This window comes from Lygodium microphyllum, chromosome 12 (genome assembly GCF_053477565.2).
Source record: "Lygodium microphyllum isolate KBCC chromosome 12, Lygodium_microphyllum_v1.1.10, whole genome shotgun sequence".
Classification (NCBI taxonomy): domain Eukaryota; kingdom Viridiplantae; phylum Streptophyta; class Polypodiopsida; order Schizaeales; family Lygodiaceae; genus Lygodium; species Lygodium microphyllum.
This window is the reverse complement of record NC_141146.1, coordinates 14,311,382-14,333,685: the sequence shown is the minus strand read 5'-3', so window position 1 is coordinate 14,333,685 and position 22,304 is coordinate 14,311,382. Positions and strand designations below refer to the sequence as shown.

General features: G+C 47.2%; 1 protein-coding gene across 6 annotated transcripts in view; it reads right to left on the bottom strand.

Annotated features, from left to right (window-relative positions):
- RAD51D (DNA repair RAD51-like protein) overlaps positions 1 to 22,304 on the bottom strand; it is a 232,496-nt gene that overhangs the window by 138,161 nt on the left and 72,031 nt on the right. For all 6 annotated transcript variants that reach the window (XR_015692605.1, XR_015692604.1, XM_087689189.1 and 3 more), the window contains exon 4: positions 19,814 to 19,895. Coding sequence is in view for 4 of the 6 variants with exons in the window: in XM_087689189.1 (XP_087545315.1) it covers positions 19,814 to 19,895 (82 nt within the window). In the remaining 2 variants the exon portion in view is untranslated. The remainder of the gene's footprint in view (positions 1 to 19,813; positions 19,896 to 22,304) is intronic.

Genomic DNA, 22,304 nt, shown 5'->3' with positions numbered 1-22,304 from the left:
ATCAAAGATTACTGGAAATTTGACATTGAAAAAAGAGGGCACATCATTCTTGTGGACCAATAAAAGTAGTACAAAATATGACATAAAATTTTTCACATTTGATCCAACTTCTACACTGCCTCATATGTCTGAGAAGCATCATCCATGCCTTCCAGATCATCTCACTTGAATCTTTCCTTTTTAATAATGATACAACATTACGTGCTCTTTCTTTTCCAGCCATCCACCATATCGTATGACTGCAGTATCTGTACCACATGTAGCCAGTAAGTATTCCTTTCCAACCATGCATCAGATCGTATGACTAGAGTATTTGTAAGGCATAATGTACCACATGTAGCCAGCAGACCTCCACTTACCACAAGAACATGCCTGAAGAAAATGTTGCAAAGTACTCCCCTGCAGAAACCTCTACCTGACAGGGAGACATGATGCTCTAATCATGTTGTGAAGTCCTGTGGACATCCCTCCACAACCATCTGCAGGCTGCATTAGAAGAGGAAACCTAACAGCAACTGACGTAATTGGCTCCACAAGATCTAATACAGATAAAAAGGTGGCACTGTTGCTAGCAACTCCACATGTAGTGATTCCTCAAAAATGATAAAGAGAAGGCACTCATTCAAGACAATGTAATGTAATGCAAAGTGAATCCCTCTTTATGGGATTCCCGTACAAGAACTTGGCTGTGGGCCAATGAGTAACAGACAGCAACACAATTAAGTATACTAACAAAAGGAAATCCCATTCCTCCATTATGCCATCAAAGGTTTCAAAATCAGCAGAAGTACAGCAAGTCTTCACATTCCAAGCAAGCAACAGCGTTAGTTACAGGAGAGCTTTTCCTATTCGGAGAAGGCATGAGGCTGGTCCTGCACCTTACATGCAAGAGTTTGCTAGCTCTACATATGGCAGATACAAAAGTCTGAGCATTGCACACGGAAACAAGAAATGAATGTTGAACACAGGATCAAATGAAGGCATTGAAGAGAACTGCCTACAATGGTGAAAAACGTGAATACAATAAAACATTGCACAAGACATGCACCAAGGTGGCACAAGAAAAACATCAGCAGGTGGACCAAAACATGGCCACTGCCCAGAATAAAGGCCTAATGGACAGAGATCTTAATGTTCCCCGCTAACTTGATGATAGGTCTTCTAAGCAGGAAATGATTGTACTTCTAACAACCTCCCTAGATTCTAGTGCCTAATGTCCAAGGAGAGAGCAGATTATGGGAAATCAAAAGCAAAAGAGAAACCTTCATCAAGAGTTTCACTATGTGATCCCTCATAGGACAATATGTCAAAATAACAAGTATGCTCTGATACCATGTCAAAAATAACAGGTATGCTCTAATACCATGTCAAAATAAGCGAGAGTGCTGAGGGACAGTAGGGTTTGCGAGGAGTAACACAAAGTGTACGGCAAACATTGAGAGAGAAGAAAAATTCAAAAACACAAGAAGAACACGGTGATGATGCACTAAATCATGCTATGAGAAGAAAAGCTGATATAGCGGAGCCAAAGCTCAGAACATAACTACACTATCCTCTCTGAATCAGGTGGTATTGGGAAATTTGCACAGTGAAGGGAGTGAAACACAGTCCTCCGGGCAGTGGGCTATCGAAGTAATCGCTAGAAGGTGAAGGACAGCTATTGTGGGAGCGAATCGCAGTCCTCTAATGCTGTTGAAGATGTGGAAGATGATCACCAATTCTCGAGGGAGTGAATCACACTCCTCTGATGCCAGGGAGTGACCTGGGCAGCAAAACACAAATCCAGAGTGTCAGAGCTGTCAAACGCAAGGAGAGGAGCCAAGATGTTGATGCTAGGTGGACAATGATGATGCTAGATGATGGAAGATGAGCCGGCGGGCTGCAAAAACGCAGGTCCCAGCAGCCTCTATGACATACGAGTGATGCCAGGTGATTGAGGAGCAGCCAGGATGCAAAAATGCAAGTCCCAACAGCCCCTATGATAGACAAGTGATGCCACGTGATTGAAGAGCAGCCAGGCTATAAAAACACAAGTCCCAGCAGCCCCTGTGATAGACAAGTGATGAAATCACTGACACTCCGTGATCGAGATTGTAGCCAGAGACTAGGATATTGACGCCAAGCTAGAGATGATGATGTCAGGCAAGGAGAAGGCCTCCAGACTGAAAAACATAGGTACAAGTGGAGCTTGAAGGAGAAGGGTACTAACGCCAAGCAGATGATGGTGACGCTAGGTGGAAGATACTCCAAATGCAAGGCCTGATGAGATGGAACAAGGTGCTTGAAGTAGAAGAGGAAGGGTGAAGGCACCCATTAGCCACAAACCACAATGTCCTCCCGAAGGGGTGTGAGGGCAATGAAAGGGGCTGGTGAGAGAAGGGAAGTGGTGGGTAGCTGTTTGCAGCCGGCCGTCTGGCCGTCGCCTGGAGGCCCGTCGCCTGTCTCTGAAGCCGCCGTCGCCCGCAGGCCCGTCGACTGCCTCTGAAGCCCGTCGCCTGCCTCTGACGCCATCGTCGCCTGCAGGCCCGTCGACTGCGGCTGAGCCCCCCACCCAGCTGCCTGTAGGCCCATCGACTCCGTCCCTCGCCCTGCTATCGCCCGCCTGAGCTGCGGGCTCTGCACCTGCGTTTCGCCCGTTCGCCCTGCGTGTTAGGGTTTCTGCTGGCGAGGCCCCTGCCCTGCGCCCTCGTCTATCCCACTCTCCCGTTGACTGCCAGCCCGGTGTTCCACCCTCAGGCCCCTGCACTGTTAGGGTTCCGCCCTGCCACACGCGTTCTTGGGACAAGCCACGACTGAGGCTGACAGGTAAAGTTCAAGTTTCATCGGCTGTGCTTGTGGAATCCGCCCTTGGACAGCACCGCTGTACACAAAAAGAGAGAGAGAGAGAGAGAGAGAGAGAGAGAGAGAGAGAGAGAGCGCGAGCGAGAAGACAGCAGTATGGCTGGCCTGGATATGGATTTTCTCGATCGGACGGTGGCAGCCCTTGGCCCTGATTCCGATGTAGAGGAGCCAGAGGATATGGTGCCATGCACGGAGGAGCTACCTCCGGGTTCTGAACTGCCGGGTGCTGAACTGCCGCCTGCTGGCAAACGCTCCAAGCATACTTCTGATGAGCCAATGGGTCCTCAGGGACGTTCCTATGCGCAAGTGGCCTCTGATCCTGTGGATTCGCGGGAAATTGATTGGGAGCATTTGCTAGACTTTGCCAATACTCTGCTTGGCGATTATGTCCAGCATAATAATGAATCCTTTTCTGAAGCGGGAACGGATGATGTGCTGGAAGCCGCGGTGGACCCCAAATCAGTCTTGCGATCCTTCTCGGTATTTTATGATCGTGCAGTTATACTTTTCTTCACTGGCAGGATCCCAGTGCTGTCACATATTCGCCAGTGGATGCACCATTTATTGCAAGGGGAGTGTGTTGAGGAGATCTTCCTTGGACCTCGCGGCTTTTATGAGGTGCTGTTGAAATCGGAAACGCATCGAGCTGAGCTCCTGTCCAAGTTGCCACTATTCTTTGATCGCCGCTTGGTCCATGTGGTACCATGGCACCCCATGGCCGACTTCCAGCGTCTGCTTCAATGAGAATGCCCGATATGGGTGGAAGTGGAAAATTGTCCGGCGGTCTATTGGCCAATGTTGAAGGATGCGATGGCGATTGTGGGAACAGTGCTGGTTCCCCCAAGCCTCAAGGCAATGAACCGCAACCGTTTATGCATGTTATGGGACACGGCCAGGAAAACGCCCGCGTGGCTTCGCCTCGATTGTTCAGGCATGCATCCTCTGCATTTTCGCTTGAAATGGGGCAACTTTGCGGGACACTGCTTTTCATGCGGTAAATTGGGGCATTTCATGGCTGAATGCCCTGAAAGGCAACCGTCTTCGGAGGATGCGCAGGTGGTGCTGCCCAAGGACGACATGGTGCTTGATGCCCCGCCCCAGGAAGCCCTTCAGTCACCTCATGTCATGGATAAAGGCAAACAGCAGGTCCTGGGTTTGGATTCCCGTCACACTCACTGGATTGAGGCACGTCCAAAAAAAGGTAAAAAGTTGAATGCAGGCCTGGCGGATCCTGGGCCTACTGCTGCCCAGGATTCCGTGCGCACGTATACGCGCAGAAAAGAAAAGGTCACTTCACAGCAGGCTACGCGTACTACGGCCCCGTCTGCCCCCCGTAATCAGTCGCCAAGGAAAGTCTATACCGACGGCCCCAAAGGCCCTCCTGCTAAGCTAGCATTTGATACCAAAGGTAATGTGATTACGCCCTGGGATCGGCGTTATCCGCGCCCCACTCCCAAGGCAGTGGATTTCCCTTCTACCTCTAAAGCAGGTCGCCAGAATTCGTTTGCAGTACTGGCTGATTTTCTGGATGAGGGCGTCTTGGATGCTCTCGCGGAAAAGGTGAAATCCAGGCAACAGGCGCCTCGTTCCTGACTTCCTTTTTTGAAGATATATGAAGATAGCCACGTGGAATGTGCGAGGCATTTGCTCTCGCCATAAGCAACATGCCATGTGGACAGTCTTGCATGAGAACCAGTGGGATGTATTGTGTGTAGTTGAGCACAAAAGTCACGGTGAAGCAGGAAAAGTTGTGGATTGTCATGGATTCCGTCTGTTTTATGCAGGCACCCATGCTACGCACTATTCAGGCATGCTGATGATTGTCCATGAGAAATATCAGCCTGTCCTTATTAAAAATGATATGCAGGGCCGCTTTCTGGTTATCGAAGTCTTATTTGAAGGAGAGATTTTATGGTTATTGGGCCTCTATGCTCCAAATGATCCCGCATCTCGACGGGATGTTTGGTCCACTTTGCAGGCCTCCATGTCCCTTGGCCGAAGGGGGTTTTTGATGGGAGATTTCAATATGTGTGTTCACTCTTCTCAGTCCACTTCAGGGCATTCGGTCATGGATGCGCCGAAAAGCCGGGTGTGGAATTCCTTTGCTTTGCAGGTACTTAAGCAGGATCTTTGGTCGTGGCTTCACCCTTCTTTTTCAGGGTTTACTTTTCATTCCGCACAATATGCAACTACTTGGTCGCGGCTGGACAGAATGTATATCATGCAGGGGGACGATTTTCTTCCCGAGATGCTGGAAATGAAGGTCTTGCAGCAGTATGCGTTGTCGGATCATTTCCCCCTCCAGCTGGAGATGCGGGCACAATCCATTGCACCTTTTATGCAGTTGCTAGACAGGCTCCCTTTACGTTTCAACTCCTCTTATTTGAAGCATTCAATTTTTCAGGGCTATATGCAGCAATTGATTGAGAGGTTCTTATTGGACTTCGCCTCTGAGGGCTTGCCTTCATTTGCACGCTTGCTCTCTAATGTACAGCGGGTTGCTCGGCAGTATGGGATCCATCATGCCTCGCTTTGTCGCCGTCGTCGATCTGCAGCAGAGGAGTTACTGGCTTTGGTCCGTTCCCTGCTCCTGGATTCCCCGGATGATGATTTTCTGCTGTCATTGGAGAGGCGTTTGGCCCATCTTCTTCAAGTATTTCAGTTGAAATCTTATCAGCAGGCCAAGCTGCATAACTTGACTGACACATTGCAAGATAGTGCCTGCCAGTCTCATAAGTTCTTTCGCGCCTTGCATGCGTCTCCGGCTCGCGACAATATGACCAGACTCCAGGATTCGAAGGGTCGCATGGTCACTGATCCGCAGACCATTGTCAATATGTGCAGAAATTATTTTATGGAACTTCTTGGTTCTTCTCCCTTGCCTTCTAGCCAGGTTACGCATGCCCGCTCGGTCTTCTATCATCTGGTCCGCCAGCAGGTTCCATTGGATATGCAAGCCACTTTGGAGGCGGATATTTGCGAGGAGGAGGTTATGGATGTTTTGTTGCACCTACCGACGGATAAAAGTCCTGGCTGGGATGGTCTCACTAATAAATTCTTTCAGAGCTCGGCCACGCAATTGGTGAAGCCATTGGTGGTCATGTTTCAGCAGGTTTGGGAAACAGGGGTCATGCCCTCCTCATGGAAAGAAGGCCTTATCAAACTGATTCCAAAGGTCCCTTCGCCGTCAAAGCTGCAACACTGGAGACCAATCTCTTTGATGGGCTCCATGTATAAAATCTACTCCAAAGTGCTGGCGAATCGGCTTCACAAGCACCTTCCCGCTATTGTGCATCCTCTCCAATATGGTTTCATTAAGGGCCGCAACATTCTGCATAATATCTTAAATGTGCAAATGGCTATTGACTATGCGCAACACTCCAGTCAGGAAGTGGTATTAATTCAATTGGACTTGGAAAAGGCGTTTGATTATGTGGACTGGTCTTTCATTGCAGATCTCATGTCTGCTATGGGCTTTGGTACCCGGATGTCCCGATTGATCTACACCATTAGTGCTGCGGCTTCATCCAGAGTTATGCTCAATGGTGGGGTTACAGAGCCCTTTGTCCTTGCACGCTCAGTCAGACAGGGTTGTCCTTTGAGTCCTCTTTTATTTGCCCTGGCGACTCACCCGGTCCTTTCAATGTTATCCTCCATGGCAGATTCTGCTCAGCTGGCAGGGTTGTCTCTTCCTTTGGGCCAGCACTTCATTAGCCAATCTTTGGCTGATGACACCTTTATGATTTTGCAAGCGGACAGGGACAACATTCGCAAGGCATTAGATGTTTGGACGCTTTTTGGTCAAGCCTCTGGGCTTCGCATCAATGCCTTTAAGTCAGCCATTCTCAGTTGCACGGAGCCCGATTTACAGTCATTAGGCTGGCAAGGCCAGGTGGTTTCCCGTGGCTCTATTGTCAGGCATCTTGGATACCCATTGGGGGTGGATGTACGGCCAAAGGACCTGCTGGAGTGGATTTCACAAAAACTGGCGACGAAGTTTATGTATTGGAAGTCGCAAGCGTGGCCCTTCCATGTCCGCCTGAAAGTGGCTCAGTCAATTATGCTCCCAATGCTAACGTATTTCCTGCCATTGCTGCCATGGACGCCTACTACTTTGAAGGCTCTCACTCATCCCATCCGCTTCATGCTATGGAAGAAGGATTCACTGAAGGCAGGCATTTCATGGATTTCCTGGTCACATACATGTACCCCTAAGCGCATGGGTGGTGGAGCTCTTTTGGATGCAGAAAATCATATGCTAGCTCTCCGTTGGTCCCTTTTTCGTGCCATGTGTGTGGATCATCACCCGTGGACCATCATAGCCCGTTATTTTCTTGAGGACAACGGGCTCCGCCATGGTAACACCCGGCTTCGGGCCTCCTGGTGGCATGTCCTTAATGCAGAATCCCGTTTTTCCAGTCCCTCTTCCGCTTTGTTACTGCACTTGGTCGGCTCTTGGAAAGTGGTGCTCCAAAAGGCCCGTTGGCACCCGGTAGGGGACCGCTTGCAGACTAACTCTTTTCAGCTGGAATTGTTGGCAGTATCGCGACTACTTTCATGGGAAGATAAACATCAGCTCAAACTGAGATTCAACCGCATGGCTCGTCTAGGTGTGACGTCAGTTGCGGATGCTACCCTTGCCACTCGCAATGTCCTTGTATCGTTTCGGACTGCTAGACGACTTTTCAAGATCCCGCGCGGATACCGTGATTTATGGAGAAAGCTTTCGTCGGAGCTTCAGGGTAGGCAACCCTTTCCTGCCCTGGCTGTGGATCGCCCTTGCCAGGACTGCGACCTTGCAGGCCGGTTGAGTCTGGAAAAGGCCTCTACTAATCAGGTGTATCATCTTCTCATTCAGGATCACCAATGGCTGGGTGACAAAGCTAATACTCTTTGGGGACTGCGGAAATCGCTGACATGGTGGCAGAAAACGCTGATGGAGGGCTGGCTGAATAAGGCACCTTTCAAATGCAAGGTCTTTCTTTGGCGGGTAATGATTGGTGGTCTTCCTCTTGCCTCGGCCCTTGCCAAGCGTCGCATCTCGAATGGCACTTGTTTCTTCTGTACCACAACGGCGGAATCGGCCCGACATCGTTTTCTTTCTTGCCCGCTCACCAAGAATATCTAGTCACTCTTGTCGCACATTTGGCGCACTGTGGTGGGGTCCTCACTAACTCCTTTCGACTGGGTTTTTGTGCGCCCGAAGTATCCCACACCGCCACAGTTGCATATGAAGCTCTTATTTCACTTTTTCAGATTCTGGGGATGCTGGCACATTTGGACCACGCGCAATGCTTTTCTCTTTGATTCGGCCTCTAATGTACCGCGCCATATTGCCAGGCTTAAAGGCCTCTTGCATTGGCAGCTAGATCTCATCCGACACTTAGACTTGCTCCCTCGAGAGGATTTGCTTCCTTGGCATATGGCAATTGCCTCTGGGTCGTTGCCATGATTAGTGTAACTTTTTAGTGCATTACTACGGGGATTTCCCACACGTTGGCCTAGGGCCCTCCTGCCTCTTGTAATCAGAAAGAGAGAGAGAGAGAGCGAGAGAACTTCTTCACCTGATGGCTTAGTGTCATCAACTATCTTGTAGTCAAGTAATCTTCTATTTTTTCGTAATTAATACAATTACCTTTTACGAAAAAAAAAAAGAAGGGAAGTGGTGGTGGTGACCAAAGAAGGTGGTAAAGAATGACTGAAAAGAGAGAAGAATGAATGAAGAGACTATTTATTTATAGGCATAAGTTGTCTAGGATGGCGTACCATGTGTAGGCACCCACTGAAAAAGTGGCCAAAATGTGGACACCACCTTTTTGGGGCTATCATTGCAAAAACCTAAATGAAGTGTGTGAACTGAAGAAGTGGGTTTCTCAATACAATGCACAAGCTCTAGCTCCTAAACAAGGATCCGCTCCAAAACATAGCCGTATTGGACCTCAATGTAAGTATGAAAAATAGGTTTCTTAACTATGACCAAGTAGTTGTGATTGTCACACCTAAGAACACACAACTATGGCCACACAAAATGGACATACACAACCAGTGTCCATAACAATGCAACATCCTAGGTCATTGTACATGCCACCCTACACTATGGCTGTGTGGAAGATACAAAGCTCTTAGCTTGTATTGTATTCCTCGATGATATGTTCCCACAATGCAAGTAAGAACTTCTCATCAATTGTCGTATGGACATGCTGCCTACCTAAGCTGAATCTACCTATCTTGTCAATGTGTCCCCTTCTCCATATATGACCCTATGAGATCCAAAGACTTCCATGTATGAGGCAATTGCTACAACATTTCATACCCACTAAGACCACCTACGATTGCATTACATGATTTGACTCTCAATCGGGCTTTCTTTGGCAAGAAGCCATTTGTTGCCCATTTTCATGTCTTTGGATGTGAAGCCTATGTACATGTTGACAAGAAACACGGGGGGGAACTCGATGTTAAATCCAAGCAGCACACCTCTGTTGGTTATAGTAATATAAGCAAAGGCTATACACTTAATGATCCCAAGACCCAACAATGTGGTGTAAGGGACATTGTGTTTAATGAGGATATGATCTCTAAATCTCCCTCTACTAGTAGTGCTTCTTCCTGTGAATCTTCTTCAACTTCCTCCACCCCCTCCTCCACCTTCACCACTACCTCTCCATTTCAAGATACCTATCAATACCCCCTCATCTTCTTCAGCAACCTGACTACTCCATTCTTTGCCTCCCCACCTCTACCAGCTTCTTCTTCATCTTCTTCTACTCCTACCCATTGCCAAGAGGATGTGAAATTTTATTTGCTTTACTTTTGGATTAATTTTTAAGCAAATGTTTATGTATTGCACATGTGAAGTGCAATTGAGATTATTTCATATTTACAAGCCAAGGACTCAAGCAAAACAGTAGATGTCAAAGACAAAACTTATCTCCAATAATGTTGCACAGATACTTGGTGGTATCTGTGCATTTTATTATCCATAAGTGTCAATTGGTGACACTAGGGATTTAGTATTTAATGGTACTTAATGCCAATCCAAGGGCTAAGGAACACTTGGGAGATGAATTGGCCTAGCCAATTCAATTGTTGGCTAGTCAAACTAATTTTCTAGGTTATAAATTAATTATTTGAATTAATTTTCAAAATTTTAAAGCTGAAATTTATTTAATAAAGCAAACAATGCTGAAAAATTGAGTCTGGAAGGTTGCCACTTGGCAAAACTTGCCCATGCAAGTGGTGCAAGTGGGAAAGACGTTTATGAGGCTGGGGGAAGAGAGAGAGAGAGAGAGAGAGAGAGAGAGGGAGAGGGAGAGAGAGAGAAAGAAATGCTTTTCTCTTTGATTCGGCTTCTAATGTACCGCGACATATTGCAAGGCTTAAAGGGCTCTTGCATTGGCAGCTAGATCTCATCAGGCACTCTGACTTGCTCCCTCGGGAGGATTTGTATTCCTGGCATTTGGCAATTGCCTCTGGGTCCTTGCCATGATTGGTGTAACTTTTTAGTACCCTAGTCCGGGGATTTCCCACACGTTGGCCTATGGCCCTCGTGCCTCTTGTACTCGTGTAATCATGTAATCTTGTACTTTCTTCGTAATTAATACAATTACCTTTTACGAAAAAAAAGAGAGAGAGAAAGAAAGAAAGAAAGAAAGAAAGTTATATTAACGTCTACAACAGGCCAAGTTAGCCTATGAGACCCAAATGTTGCATACAAATTCTGGGAGATTTCAAAAGTCCCAGTGAAGCTAACATTTATGCTATGTTGAACTAAATTGAGTAGGTACAAAATGATATCTGGACTAGATACAATCTAGAGGTACTCCCAGTGCGGTGTGGAACTGCTCCTGGAGTGTTCATCCTAGGATGTCCTACATGGGTCGGTCTAACATGGAGAGGCTAAAGCGGCGGGGCAGGGCCCTCTGATGGCGGCGTAGTATCCCTTGTATCTTGGACCAGTGTCTTCTGCGGGGACAGGGGCCAGCGGGGCGTGGTCGCCGGGCTTTACCTCTCACTATGGCTATTTCTAAGGTGGTCCCGGGGGCCGGGAGGCCGGTTGGGCTGGTGGGGCCTCGGTGGTGGGGAGGGTAGCTGGTATTTGGTAGAAGTCGTTGAGTGTGCGTTGGTTGGTGGCTCCTTGTCTTTGCTCCGTGGTTCGTAGGAGGTGGTCTCTATGGCGTCGTATTTCCAATAGAAAGAGCCCCAGGCATCTCTGGTCTTTGAATTCCATCACCTTGGAGAGTGGTCTGAATCCCTCGCTGAATAGGCAGTGGAAGCCTCCCCGGATTTCGTAGTACACTGGGCATCTACAGATATAGTGTTCCTCTGTATCTGGCTCGAGATGGCAGAGCTGACAGATTCGGTCTTCTGGGGGGAGGGGGTTGGCCCCGTATCTGCCCGTTTCGACCTGTAGCTGGTGTGAGGACGTGCGGATCTGTCCGATGGCACTTCTGACCCCGTGAAACAGGTGTGTGTCCATGTAGCTTGGGCGGGTGATGAAGCCGTTCGGGGAGATATGCAGAAAGTGTTCTCGGTAGAAAGCCTTCTTGGTTCCTAGTTCCGATGTGGGGGTCACCCATGTCCTGGCGGTGTCTCTCTGGATGATATCCATTCTGGCGATGCGATTTACCTCCTCTCGGCTGAGCTCCAGGTGTGGGCAGTCTAGGCTATAATGTAGTGGGGGGAGGTGGTCCATGTGCAGGCCATGGAGCCGTAGCCAGGTCTCTGTTCGGGCATACCAGCACTCAGTGTCCCCTTGTGTTGCTAGCTGTTTGGATGACTTCAAGGCGAGTCTAGGGTACCGGTGCCGGGGCAGGTCCCATATTCGGTGCAAGAAGGTCACGATCTGGAAGAGGGCCTCAGCCACGAGGGGCGGTGCCCCTAGCTCTGCACGGATGATCTCGTGTGGTACGGAGGGCTTACTTCGGATCATCCGTGAGATCATAAGTATTAGGGGTCTCTCCATCCGGTCCCATCCCTCATAGGTGGCCTCCTCCTTAGGCAGTGGCTGATCCTGTGGGGCCCTCCGCGTGTGGTAGAGATTGGACTCCTATATGGGAGCCCCATACACGAGGGCTGGTGTGACCAAGGTATCAAAAAGCCAGAGCTTTGTCTGGGGTTCCTGGAACAATATGCGGGCACATTGGTTCTCCATTGACGCGAGGGCTGCATAGCCTCGGGTTAGTCTATCTTCCGCGGCTTTTCTCAAGGTAAATCTCAGTCCAGAGAATGTAATCCCCAGATAGACGTATCTTTGGACCACGTCCACGGTTTCTCCAGCATATGTGAAGGGGGGTACCGACCGTCGGAGCCATTGGGTTGACGTGTTGAACACCATGACCTTGGTTTTCCCCAGGTTCACAGTTAGGTCTTTGTCTTGACAGAAGGCCTGTAGTGCGTCCAGTTGGCGCTGCAACCCTTCGGGTGTGCTGGAGATGAGGACTATGTCGTCCGCATATAGTAAGATAGGTATCAGTGTCCCTCCCAGGCTTGATCCCTCCTCACCCAATCTATCTATGTACTCTGAGATCTCATCAATGTAGAGGCCAAATAGGGTGGGCGAGAGTGGGCATCCCTGCTTGACTCCAATGGTGCTGGTGATCTCCTTTACAGCCCTCCCAGTGCCCGAACTCGGCCCATTACCGATTCGTATAGTGCCAGTATCCCCCATCGTATTTCGGTTGGTACCTCCAGTTCCTGTAGTCTCTGCGTGAGCCTCACTCATGGGACTGTGTCAAAGGCCTTGCGGAAGTCCACAAAGCAGCAGTACACCCGTCTTCCATGTGCTCTGCCCTCCTCTATGATGGCTCTCAATGTGAGGATATGGTCAAGGGTGCAGAACCCCCTCCTAAACCCTGCTTGTCCTGCTGCTCGGTGTTGGTGTTGCTCTGCCCACTTGCTCAGCTCGTGGTCCAGTATGGATCCATAGAGCTTGGCTAGCACATGGCCAACCATGACTGTTCGGTAGTTCGTGGGAACCATGGGGTCTCCCGCCTTCAGGATAGGTATTATGGTGTTGGCTGACCAACTAGCTGGGAAGCCTTCGCATAGGGCTCTGTTGAACATGTGTGCTAGGAGAGGTGCCAGTATGTCTCTAGCATGGGTCAAATGCTCTGCTACCAAGCCTTCGTGGTCTTGGGCACGGCCATTTTGGAGTCTGTCAATGGCGTCCCGAACCCGCCCCGTGCTGAAGAATGTGGATGATCCGGGTCTGCTCCTTGGGGGCCGGGGTAGCTGGGGCTGCTTGGGTACTTGGTATAGTGAGGTTGCATATGCGTGCCAAGTGTCCGAGGAGGTGATGGGCGTCTGGGCTCGGGGTTCCTGAAACGCCTTCCATGCCTCTTTGCTGTCCTGTCCTAAGAATAGCTGGTAGAATTCGTGTTCCACTTTGGAGAGGTAGGCTCGTTTCTTCCGTCGCACTAGGCGATGGAAGATCAAGCGCGCCTGTTTATGCGTGTGTACTCCCCGTGCTTCGTCCTGTTGAAGACAGAGCCGGGTTTCCCTGCACTCTGCGTCGTACCAGCTATTCTGTGGGACATTCTTGTTCAGAGGGGTGGGGTGGGGTGGGGGGAGGGGGATGTGTGGGGGAAGTATTCGGCAGCTGAGGTGTATAGTGTGCCCACCAACTGTGCTGTGACCTCCTCCAGGGGTGCGTGGGGGTTCATTTCTTGCAGGCTCCAATAGAGATGGTCGGAGTATGCACTCGCAGTTAGCCTAGTAAAGTGGTACCTCGGGAATCTTGGGGGGTTGCTTGCTGGGGGGGTTAGGTCATACCTGCAGGTTATGTCAAATTGTAGGTATGTATGGTCGGCAGCCATTGCGAGTGGGCGAGGTGATATTTTAAAGGACTGGACGTCGGGGATAAGTGATAGAGGTCCGAGGATATAGTCCATTGTGCCCCCCCTAACGCCAGGGCATTCGCCATATTCGGTGCACTCAGCTGTGTCCTATGACGCCTGGTTGAGTCCTATCTCCTCCGGTGCAATCTCTTTGTACATGTAGTCTTCGCTCTCGAAGAAGGGGGTCTGCCTTTGTGCTGTGCGTGCGTTGAAGTCTCCAGCCAACATGACATCCCCCAAGCTGGAGTAGTGCATGATATCTTCGTACAGTGGTAGGTATGGTGACTCGCCCTTTTGTGGTGCGTATGGGGAGTGTGCTGGTGGGAAATAGCACACCGCCATGTATATGTCTCGGGGGCAATCTGTGTGTATCCGGATCCACATGAACCGGGCTTCCTCATCTTTCCGCATGACTTGCACCATGGGCTGTAGCTCCTCCCTGTACAACACAGCCACCCCTCTGGACCCTCGGGTCCTTTTATTCGGGCTCTAGGGCGGCATGCCGTCTCCCATCTATATCCCCTCACTTCTGGTAAGTAGGTGCCTGGGCTTTGGTGGGTTTCTGTGTAGAGGACGATGTCCTTGCCGGTGAAGGTCTCCTGGAATAATCCTGCATCTGTCTTCATAGCTCCGTTGCAGTTCCACACTGCAAAACTCAGGTGGGTCTCATAGGCCACGCCCCGTCATTGGCGCTTATCTGTGATGATGACCCGACCATCTCTCTATACTGCCCATTTTCCCGCTTTGCGAGCCTCCAGGATCTGTGGCATGCATTCTTTATGGTGTGCCACCTGTGCAGGTGTGAGGTCATCCTCCACGTAGACTTTTCCCCTTTTAGAGCTGTCCTTTTAGAGAGGAAGGCTCGTCTGGAATCTAAGTTGGCAAATTTGAGGATAAGAGGCCTTCCCTTGGTGAGGTCTTTCCCTACACGCCATGCATTCTCCACTATTTGAGGGTCCTCTACTCCCAGCTTTCCACGTATCTGTTGGGCATCTGCCAGGGGGCTATCCCCTTCCTTCCATCTGACCACCCGGATGTGGAGCGCTCTAAGCTTTCTCCTTTTCTCCTCCTCCAGTGCTGCATTCACAAACTCCTCCTTCTTTGTTGGCGACTTGAGGGTCATTCCAAACAAAGGAATAACCATCTACGATCCCAGAAGCAGAGAGATAGAGAGAAGGCTGACATAGCTGCTACAATAGTTGACCAGCAAGAAACCCTTCGGGAGCTGATGACATGCACTGAAGAGACTACAGCAACAGATGATAGCAATTTGAGAGCATTTTCAGCCAAACAAACATCATATTCCATGTGTTCTATCAATGGAGATAGCCTTCATGGTTGTCTAGACAGGGCAACAACTGATTTCTTCCATTTTCTCGCAAGATGGAAGCCTGAACTTTCTCTCTGTTCAGCATTCTCTCTCATTCTCCAACTATTTCCCAATCTTGCTCTGAAGAGCATTCTAATCCTTGGGACTCAAAAATTGTATTTCTCTCTACTGTAAACCCAAAAATTAGGGTTTGACAGCAACCTTGGTAAGGATGCCAAGAGATTGAAGCCTTGAGACTTGAATTTTCAGGGCTGAGAATTAATTCTCAGCGAGATTCAAGTGAGGGACCAACCAATCTTCAAATTTGAGGCAAATTTCATTTCCCAAGGAATCAGTGATGTCCAATTGCCCAAGCAAATCAAGGGGCAAATCAATTTTAAGACTTGTTGGTCATTATTGACAGCAAGGGGCTTTTGGATTGCGAAGGGGATTGAAGGAATCCCAGTGTATTCGAATTCGATTGCAATTAAAGATAAAGAAATACTGAAAGGGATGCCATTTTCAGGGCCAATAGGGTGTCCAATGTCCCAATTTGATTGGTAAATATTTGTGTTTCGGCATTTCACTAATTATTGCTTGTTGTAATTAATTTATAGTTAGGCTATTACCACCCCTCTACAGAAGGAATGTCGGTTTCACCCATCATGTTTCTTCAAGGGATGTTGAGCTAATGAAGGCAAGATCAAAAGCTCTATATGATTCCTTGGTCACTTCAGAGACTTACGCAAGATTCATGTGTTACTTCCTTTCCAAAGGCACAAAAGGGTCCATATCATTCAACTAATTGCAATAAAAGCAAGGGCATTCACTTTGTATGAATTATACCCTTATGACTCAGATCTTGGAGGATAGAGAGTCCACCTCTCTTGAGGAGGCACTGGCACAAGATGTTTGGCAACGTGCTATGCAAGAGAAGGTCGATTCTATAGAGCATAATGGGACTTGGGATTTGTTTCCATATCCAGAGAAGAGAAAAGTAATCAGCATGCAATGGGTCTACAAGATCAAGTACTTGGTAGATGGCACCTTGGATAAACACAAGGCAAGGCTTGTTGCCAAGGGTTCTAAACAAAAGGCAAGTTTAGACTCTCAAAGATCTTTGCTTCAATGGCCCGTATGATGTAAAGTCCGCCTTCCTGAATAGCGTCCTTCAAGGGGAGATCTATGTTCATCAGCCTTCGGGTTTCGATGTGCCCTTGCAAACGCCTCTATGTGGCCTAAAGCAGGCTCCTAAGGGTTGGTAGCAATGTATTGACCACTTCTTTCTTAAGAGTGGCTTTTGCCAATCAAATCATGAACTCAACCTCTACTTTTGGTTGGATGGTCAGAAGTGTGTCCTAGTCATCCTCTATGTGGATGTTGATTTAGCTTTCAACAACATAGAACATTATTCTAACTAGTAGCCATACTCAAGAGGTGGAGCATATGCAGGAGATTCTACACGAGGTGTTTGATGCAACAGATTTGGGCATCCTCCATTTCTTTCCAGGTCTAGAGATTTATAAACTTCCTCAAGGCATCCTTATCTCCCAGCACAAGTATATCTCCGAGATTCTTTCAGAGATGGAAATGGCTTCCTCCAAGCCTATCTCATGCCCCATGGACCCTAAGTTCAAACTTACTATAGCATGTGATCCCCTTCCAAATGCCCCACTATTGGTGCCTTATTAGTTCCTTTATCTTGCTCATTCATACAAGGACGAAGAACAATCCTTATGCGGTGGCTTAGTTGTCTTCTTCCGTGAAGACTCCACTTCAAGCTCACTCAAGAGCCACACTTCATATTTTGCAGTACCTAATCCTATGGGATCATGCATGGGGAGCAAGCCACTATTGCATGTTGGAGTGACTCCAATTGAGCTAGAGACATCAATACTCAATGTTCAACTCTAGGCTTTGCCTTTTACCTTGGATCACAAGCGATCTATTGGAGCAACAAGAAGCACCCTACCATGGCTCTTTTATCAAGAGAGGCTAAGTACCATGCATTGTATTCTACCACTCAGGAGGCAATGTGGCTCCACCACATGCTTGCATAGACTGGCTTTCCATAGACAAGTCCTATAGTGCTTTGAGTTGACAACCAAAGCGCTCGCTACAATCATACCTTTGTATCATTGTCCCATTACATCTTGGTAACCATGACTATAAAAGGACACATGTGACAAGTGAACAATTCATTTGTGAGGGCACTATCCAAGTGGCAACATTGCATAGCATTTTGCTTGAGCATGACATTCCGCATTACTCCATGCATTGGCATTTTATTCTTCTAAACATGCATCTATGCATATTTATCCCTTCTTGGTCAAAGAGTGGTTGACTCTAGATTCACCATATTCACGGCAGCTCACAAGGCAATCTCCCACATCAATCTGTATGGTAGCATCCTTCACATACTTTCCATACTATCTTCTTCACAGAAATCCACGAGCGGATAGGATTACTTTCTATTTTGTGATCTATTGGGTCTAACCATCCCTTTCATTTCCGCCTAGGGCATAGATACTTGATAGACCACAAGAAACACACAAACCCAAAAAAGAAAAGGTTCAAATGGTTTCATCACTTGTGTAGGTCTTGATAGCCCATTGGATAGTGTTCAAAGTGGTTCCATCACTTGTGCAAGTCCCGATAGACCATTGGATATCCCACAAGCACCCTTTGTCCAATGCCTTTGCCTCTCTATGGTGATCCTTTGGACTCCAAGGTAAGACAACTATTGCCTCTGTAGTCTTGATAGGTCACTAGACAATTCATGTACACCCTTTGTTTGATGCCGTGGCTGTTTTGGGATGGGATGCCTTGGGATGATTATGGGCTGAGCTATGATTTGCTATCCCTTTCTAGATCCAGTTTTGGGCCTAAGAGAGGGTACTGCTCTAAAAAATACACTGCAAACTGACTAGCTCTTTATTACAGCCCCAAAACATGCTTATTGCCAAACGTCCATCAAACAACCAAACTTTCCTATAGAGTGTCTATGTCCTATAAGCCAGACCCTAATTTGGGAGGATCCACTCACCTATTAGTAGAAGGCAGCCTGCCCACTCAGCCCATCTCATATTTTCAGGTTCTCCATCAGCTGGTGCCAACTTCTCCACTACTGTCTACACTGCTCCATTGGGCGGATACCTCAGTTCATGGCAGTGACCAGCCTTCATCGACATCTGATGATCAGTCCACGGCCCTCTACATCCTGCATTTGCCACAAATGGCAGCTTTCCAGCCTGTTTGCATTGTTCTCAGCCATCAGCTACAGTCAAAGAGGCTCTAGAGAGCTGCATTTGCTGCAGCCAGGTGCTTTTGGCCTGCATTTTGCAGTTTACAGCAGTTGACCGCTCCTCCAAGGGCAGCTGGCAGCTGCATTTTGCAGCTAGTTGTTGTCACCTTCATCCTCCAGATCTTCCCAGCTTGTATGACACTCTCCAGCTCGTGCTCTCCGCTCTCATCCTTCAAAGACATGGGAGTTCGAGGTTGTGTATTCACTAGGCATAGTGTGTTTACTGCATTAAGCAGTGTATCTATTCATTCTTTGTTCATCTTTTGTGCTCATTATCTTTGAGATACCTTAACCCTACTCAATTCTATTGTCAATATGTACTTTGTCATACAATTGTGTTTGTATTCTGTGTTCAGGTATTTCTTTACAAGGTGACACTAGCCAAGGTGGTGTTGTGGCAGGCTGGTACTGAACAGCAAGCACTGAACAGGGCTGAAAACCTGTCTGGGTGGGGAAGCATAGAGAGTCAGCTCATCAGTTTGTTAGGATCTCCAAAAACCTCGTTCACATGTCCAATGCTCAAGTAGCTGTTCTCAAGTTATGAACATTGATTCAAAACTTTGAAAATATTTTAGGCAGACGTGGTACAAAGCCAAACCACTGTTTCAATACTTATTTAGGTTTGTTAAACAGGTTCTTTCTCTCACAAGATAGAAGCTGTCTTTCCTGATTTCATGGCTTTTACAGGCTTTGCACACTTTATAACATTTATAAAATCCATAAATATTACTGGAAACTCAATTGAGAAAGAGACAAAGTTGCCCATACGACCTGCAAGTGCACACCAATTGCAAACAAGCAATGCATGACCCCCTTGCAGGTTTTATTCATCCAAGTAAAAATCAAACCACACAAGCTCCAAGCATGGCATTACAGAATCTCTTCAGCTTTGACACAGCTTCTTCGTTTCAATTCCAGGTCTCAAACTATGAAAGGGCAAACGTATAGGCTGCAAACAGCAAGATTTCCAGAGGATCTACCTGACAGTCACAGCCGCTAGAAGGCCTCCATAAAACAGTCAACATACTACACACTATAATCAAGATATAGGCAGCAAGCCCAAGGTTTGGAGCAAGAAACAGTGAGAGGAAGCACAAAATAGCAAGCTCACTTCCATCGAGAGTAACCACCTTCTTCTCTTCACAACTTTCCGACCTCATAAACAATTTCAGAATGAGAGGAAACCAAAAACGTGCAGAATTTCTAATTTCATCTTAACCCCCCCTTTTATTTTGAGTGACTTTCACACCCAAGTAGAACTAAACATTATCTCACTTGCACCATTAAGACATTATACATCAATGACCACAGCTACACGCAAGCATGTCCCCTTCAAACGATTTTCTATTTGCACATCCCACATGCATTTTACTACTACAAAATCGTACAGTGAAACATTTTGGAATTCTTCAAAAACACAAAATCTTTTTGCTGCAAACAGATCCCACAATAAGCACATGTATATATTAAACTATCTTGTGGCAAGATATCTGTGAAATTGGTTCTTCACTTCAATCATACTTGTGTTTTACCAGATGACGATGCCCCAAACATTTCCGTCACTGTTCCATCACGCAGTCCACCTTGCAGGAGATCATCTAAACTGTTGACAATTATGCATGGAGCCTGTGAGTGTTATATGCTGTTATGGGTCCGTTTTCATGTCATCCAATATGCCACTTGTATAAGAAATGTTCAAAAGTTTGCATGTTTGCATTCGCATGTTGGTAACATCTCATAAAGAAAACAAGAAATGCTGTTTTAAAGGTTAAAAACAGGTTTTAAAAACAGAACAAGAAAGGCTGTAATAAAGACATCCTTTTAGCTACACTGAAAAAGCACATTCTGCATAAGCGTTCCCAATAAGGAATTTCTTGAAGTCCTTGTACATGTAATGCAAAATTCCTTGCTGGCTGCACTGAATTGTTGTGCAAATCAAAAGATTGTAGGAAGTAAAACCACTCACAGGAGCATTATTTTACTAGAAGTCTCAGAGGGACCTTTTGAACCATTAGCATGTAGATTTAGGGAACCAAAAGCATCAATGCACCTCAAGCACTTATCCTTGCAAAATTGTCAAGCTAACATCAGTTGCCAATGCCATAATTTGCTAGTTACAACTGCAGTCTCCCATGGAAAAATGGCCAGCAGTTGAACTGAGAAAAGAGACTGACAAAGAGGAATCTGAAATAGCCAAAATGACCTATGGGACCAGCAAAGATGTTATCATGGAAAACTTAAAGAGAATATATGGCAGCCTGAAGTTGAAAGACTGAAGCTAATGTATTCCAAGCCTAAATGGAGCCCAATGCTCCCATTATCATCATCTCGTAAGATCAACTACCACTTCAAAATGTCCTGTATGGTATCACAGCATAGTAGTTGGTGTAGTGAAGCTAAGGCAGCCTGGGGTAATCCTATGGTGGTGGGAAATTATGGCCCTGATTGTCCTCAGATTGAAACGTAGGCATGGCCAACCTCAAGCACTGCATGTCTCAGCAGCTCAGTCCAATGCCCTCAAATGGATCAAGTCCCCCCAATAGACACCTAAAGGAATGGAAAAGGACTAGAAACACTTGATGGAGTACAAGGAGCCATCAAGGGTGGAAGACCAGAAGGGAGAGAAGGAGGGGATGGAGGGGGAGAAATCAAAGACTAGTGGCAGAGGGAAAATTTGAAAGTCACTCAACCATCTTCTTTCGTGATGCTTGTCAAATATAGTCAAAGTTCAATTCCCATAGCGGGCATGTTAGAGTAGCCCAAGAGCTGATGAAGGCTAAATGGAAAAAGTTGTGAGCTTGTAGAGCTCACCCTCCTAGGTACTTGCCCAAAGCTCAATACCAGTGGATGTAATGACATCCTAAGTAAAAACCATGCAAGTCCCTAGCTATGTCGAAATAGGTTAAAACCAAAATTAGGAATATAGAACTTCCACAAAAGAGTCTTGATGATCTAGAAGAAGGGAAATGGTCACCACTCCTCAAACTGGCACCAAATAGTTGACATCGATGGTGACAGTACCCCCTTTGGAATGGACGTCTTGATCCAATCCTGACGGTAAGTCATGTGGGATGATTCACTCCTATCCACAAGCCAAGGCCTCTCCAATGAGAAAGAAGCAAGAGCAGTTTCATCAACCTCAAAGCGATGAATGAAGATAAATTTTGTCGTCCTGGCCAGTGTGGCCTTCGAATCCTTGGCACCATCTGCAACATCAGGCTTCAGATGGGGATATTTCTACCAACACTTGTCTTCAGGGTGAGTGCCTTTCCCATAGTGTGGACACTTCAGCTTCCCTTTAAACTTCTCATCCTTCATGTCATCCTGCTCCTTGTTCTTGACCTTCCTGTCCTTCTTGTCACCCCCTCCCAAACCTGAACTTGCAGTAAAAGCTTTGATGGATCCCCGGCTCCGGTACAACTGAATCTTGGCAACTCGTAAAGAAGAAGGGTTTGCTGAGCCTATCCCAAAGAGCCGCATAATCAACAACCAATCCAATATTAGGATCCTCCACTAGACAATGAATAGGTGCAATAACAAATCCCATAGATAGAAGGTATCAAGAGTGCATTCCACTTTGCAAGACCAAAGGGAGTAATTTGTGCCATCAAACGATCCTTCTTGGGCAATGTAGGCACCTACATAGAGGGTGTCCTAATGGCCAAGCAAGGTCCTTTAGTAGGACCTTGAATAGAAATAAAGAGAGAAGGTGGGTGTGTATGAGACCTCGACCCTTTGATCTTCAGAACCTGTTAGAATGCCAATCTCTATGGGATCGAAGCTCTGATCTTCGGTCTTCTTCGTGTCAATCCTCGTGATCCTCAGGATCCTGACAGTCTTCATGATGATCTGACTGATGGGAGTGTCGTTCTACTGAGCTTTGATGGTCCTCATCACGGTCATCAAACCAAGCAAACCCGTGATCCATTATCCTTCAAAGCATCTGCAAAGACACACAAAGAATTTGTTGTGTTTTGATATCAAGCTGCCCAAAAGGAGTAGTGGTAAGCTA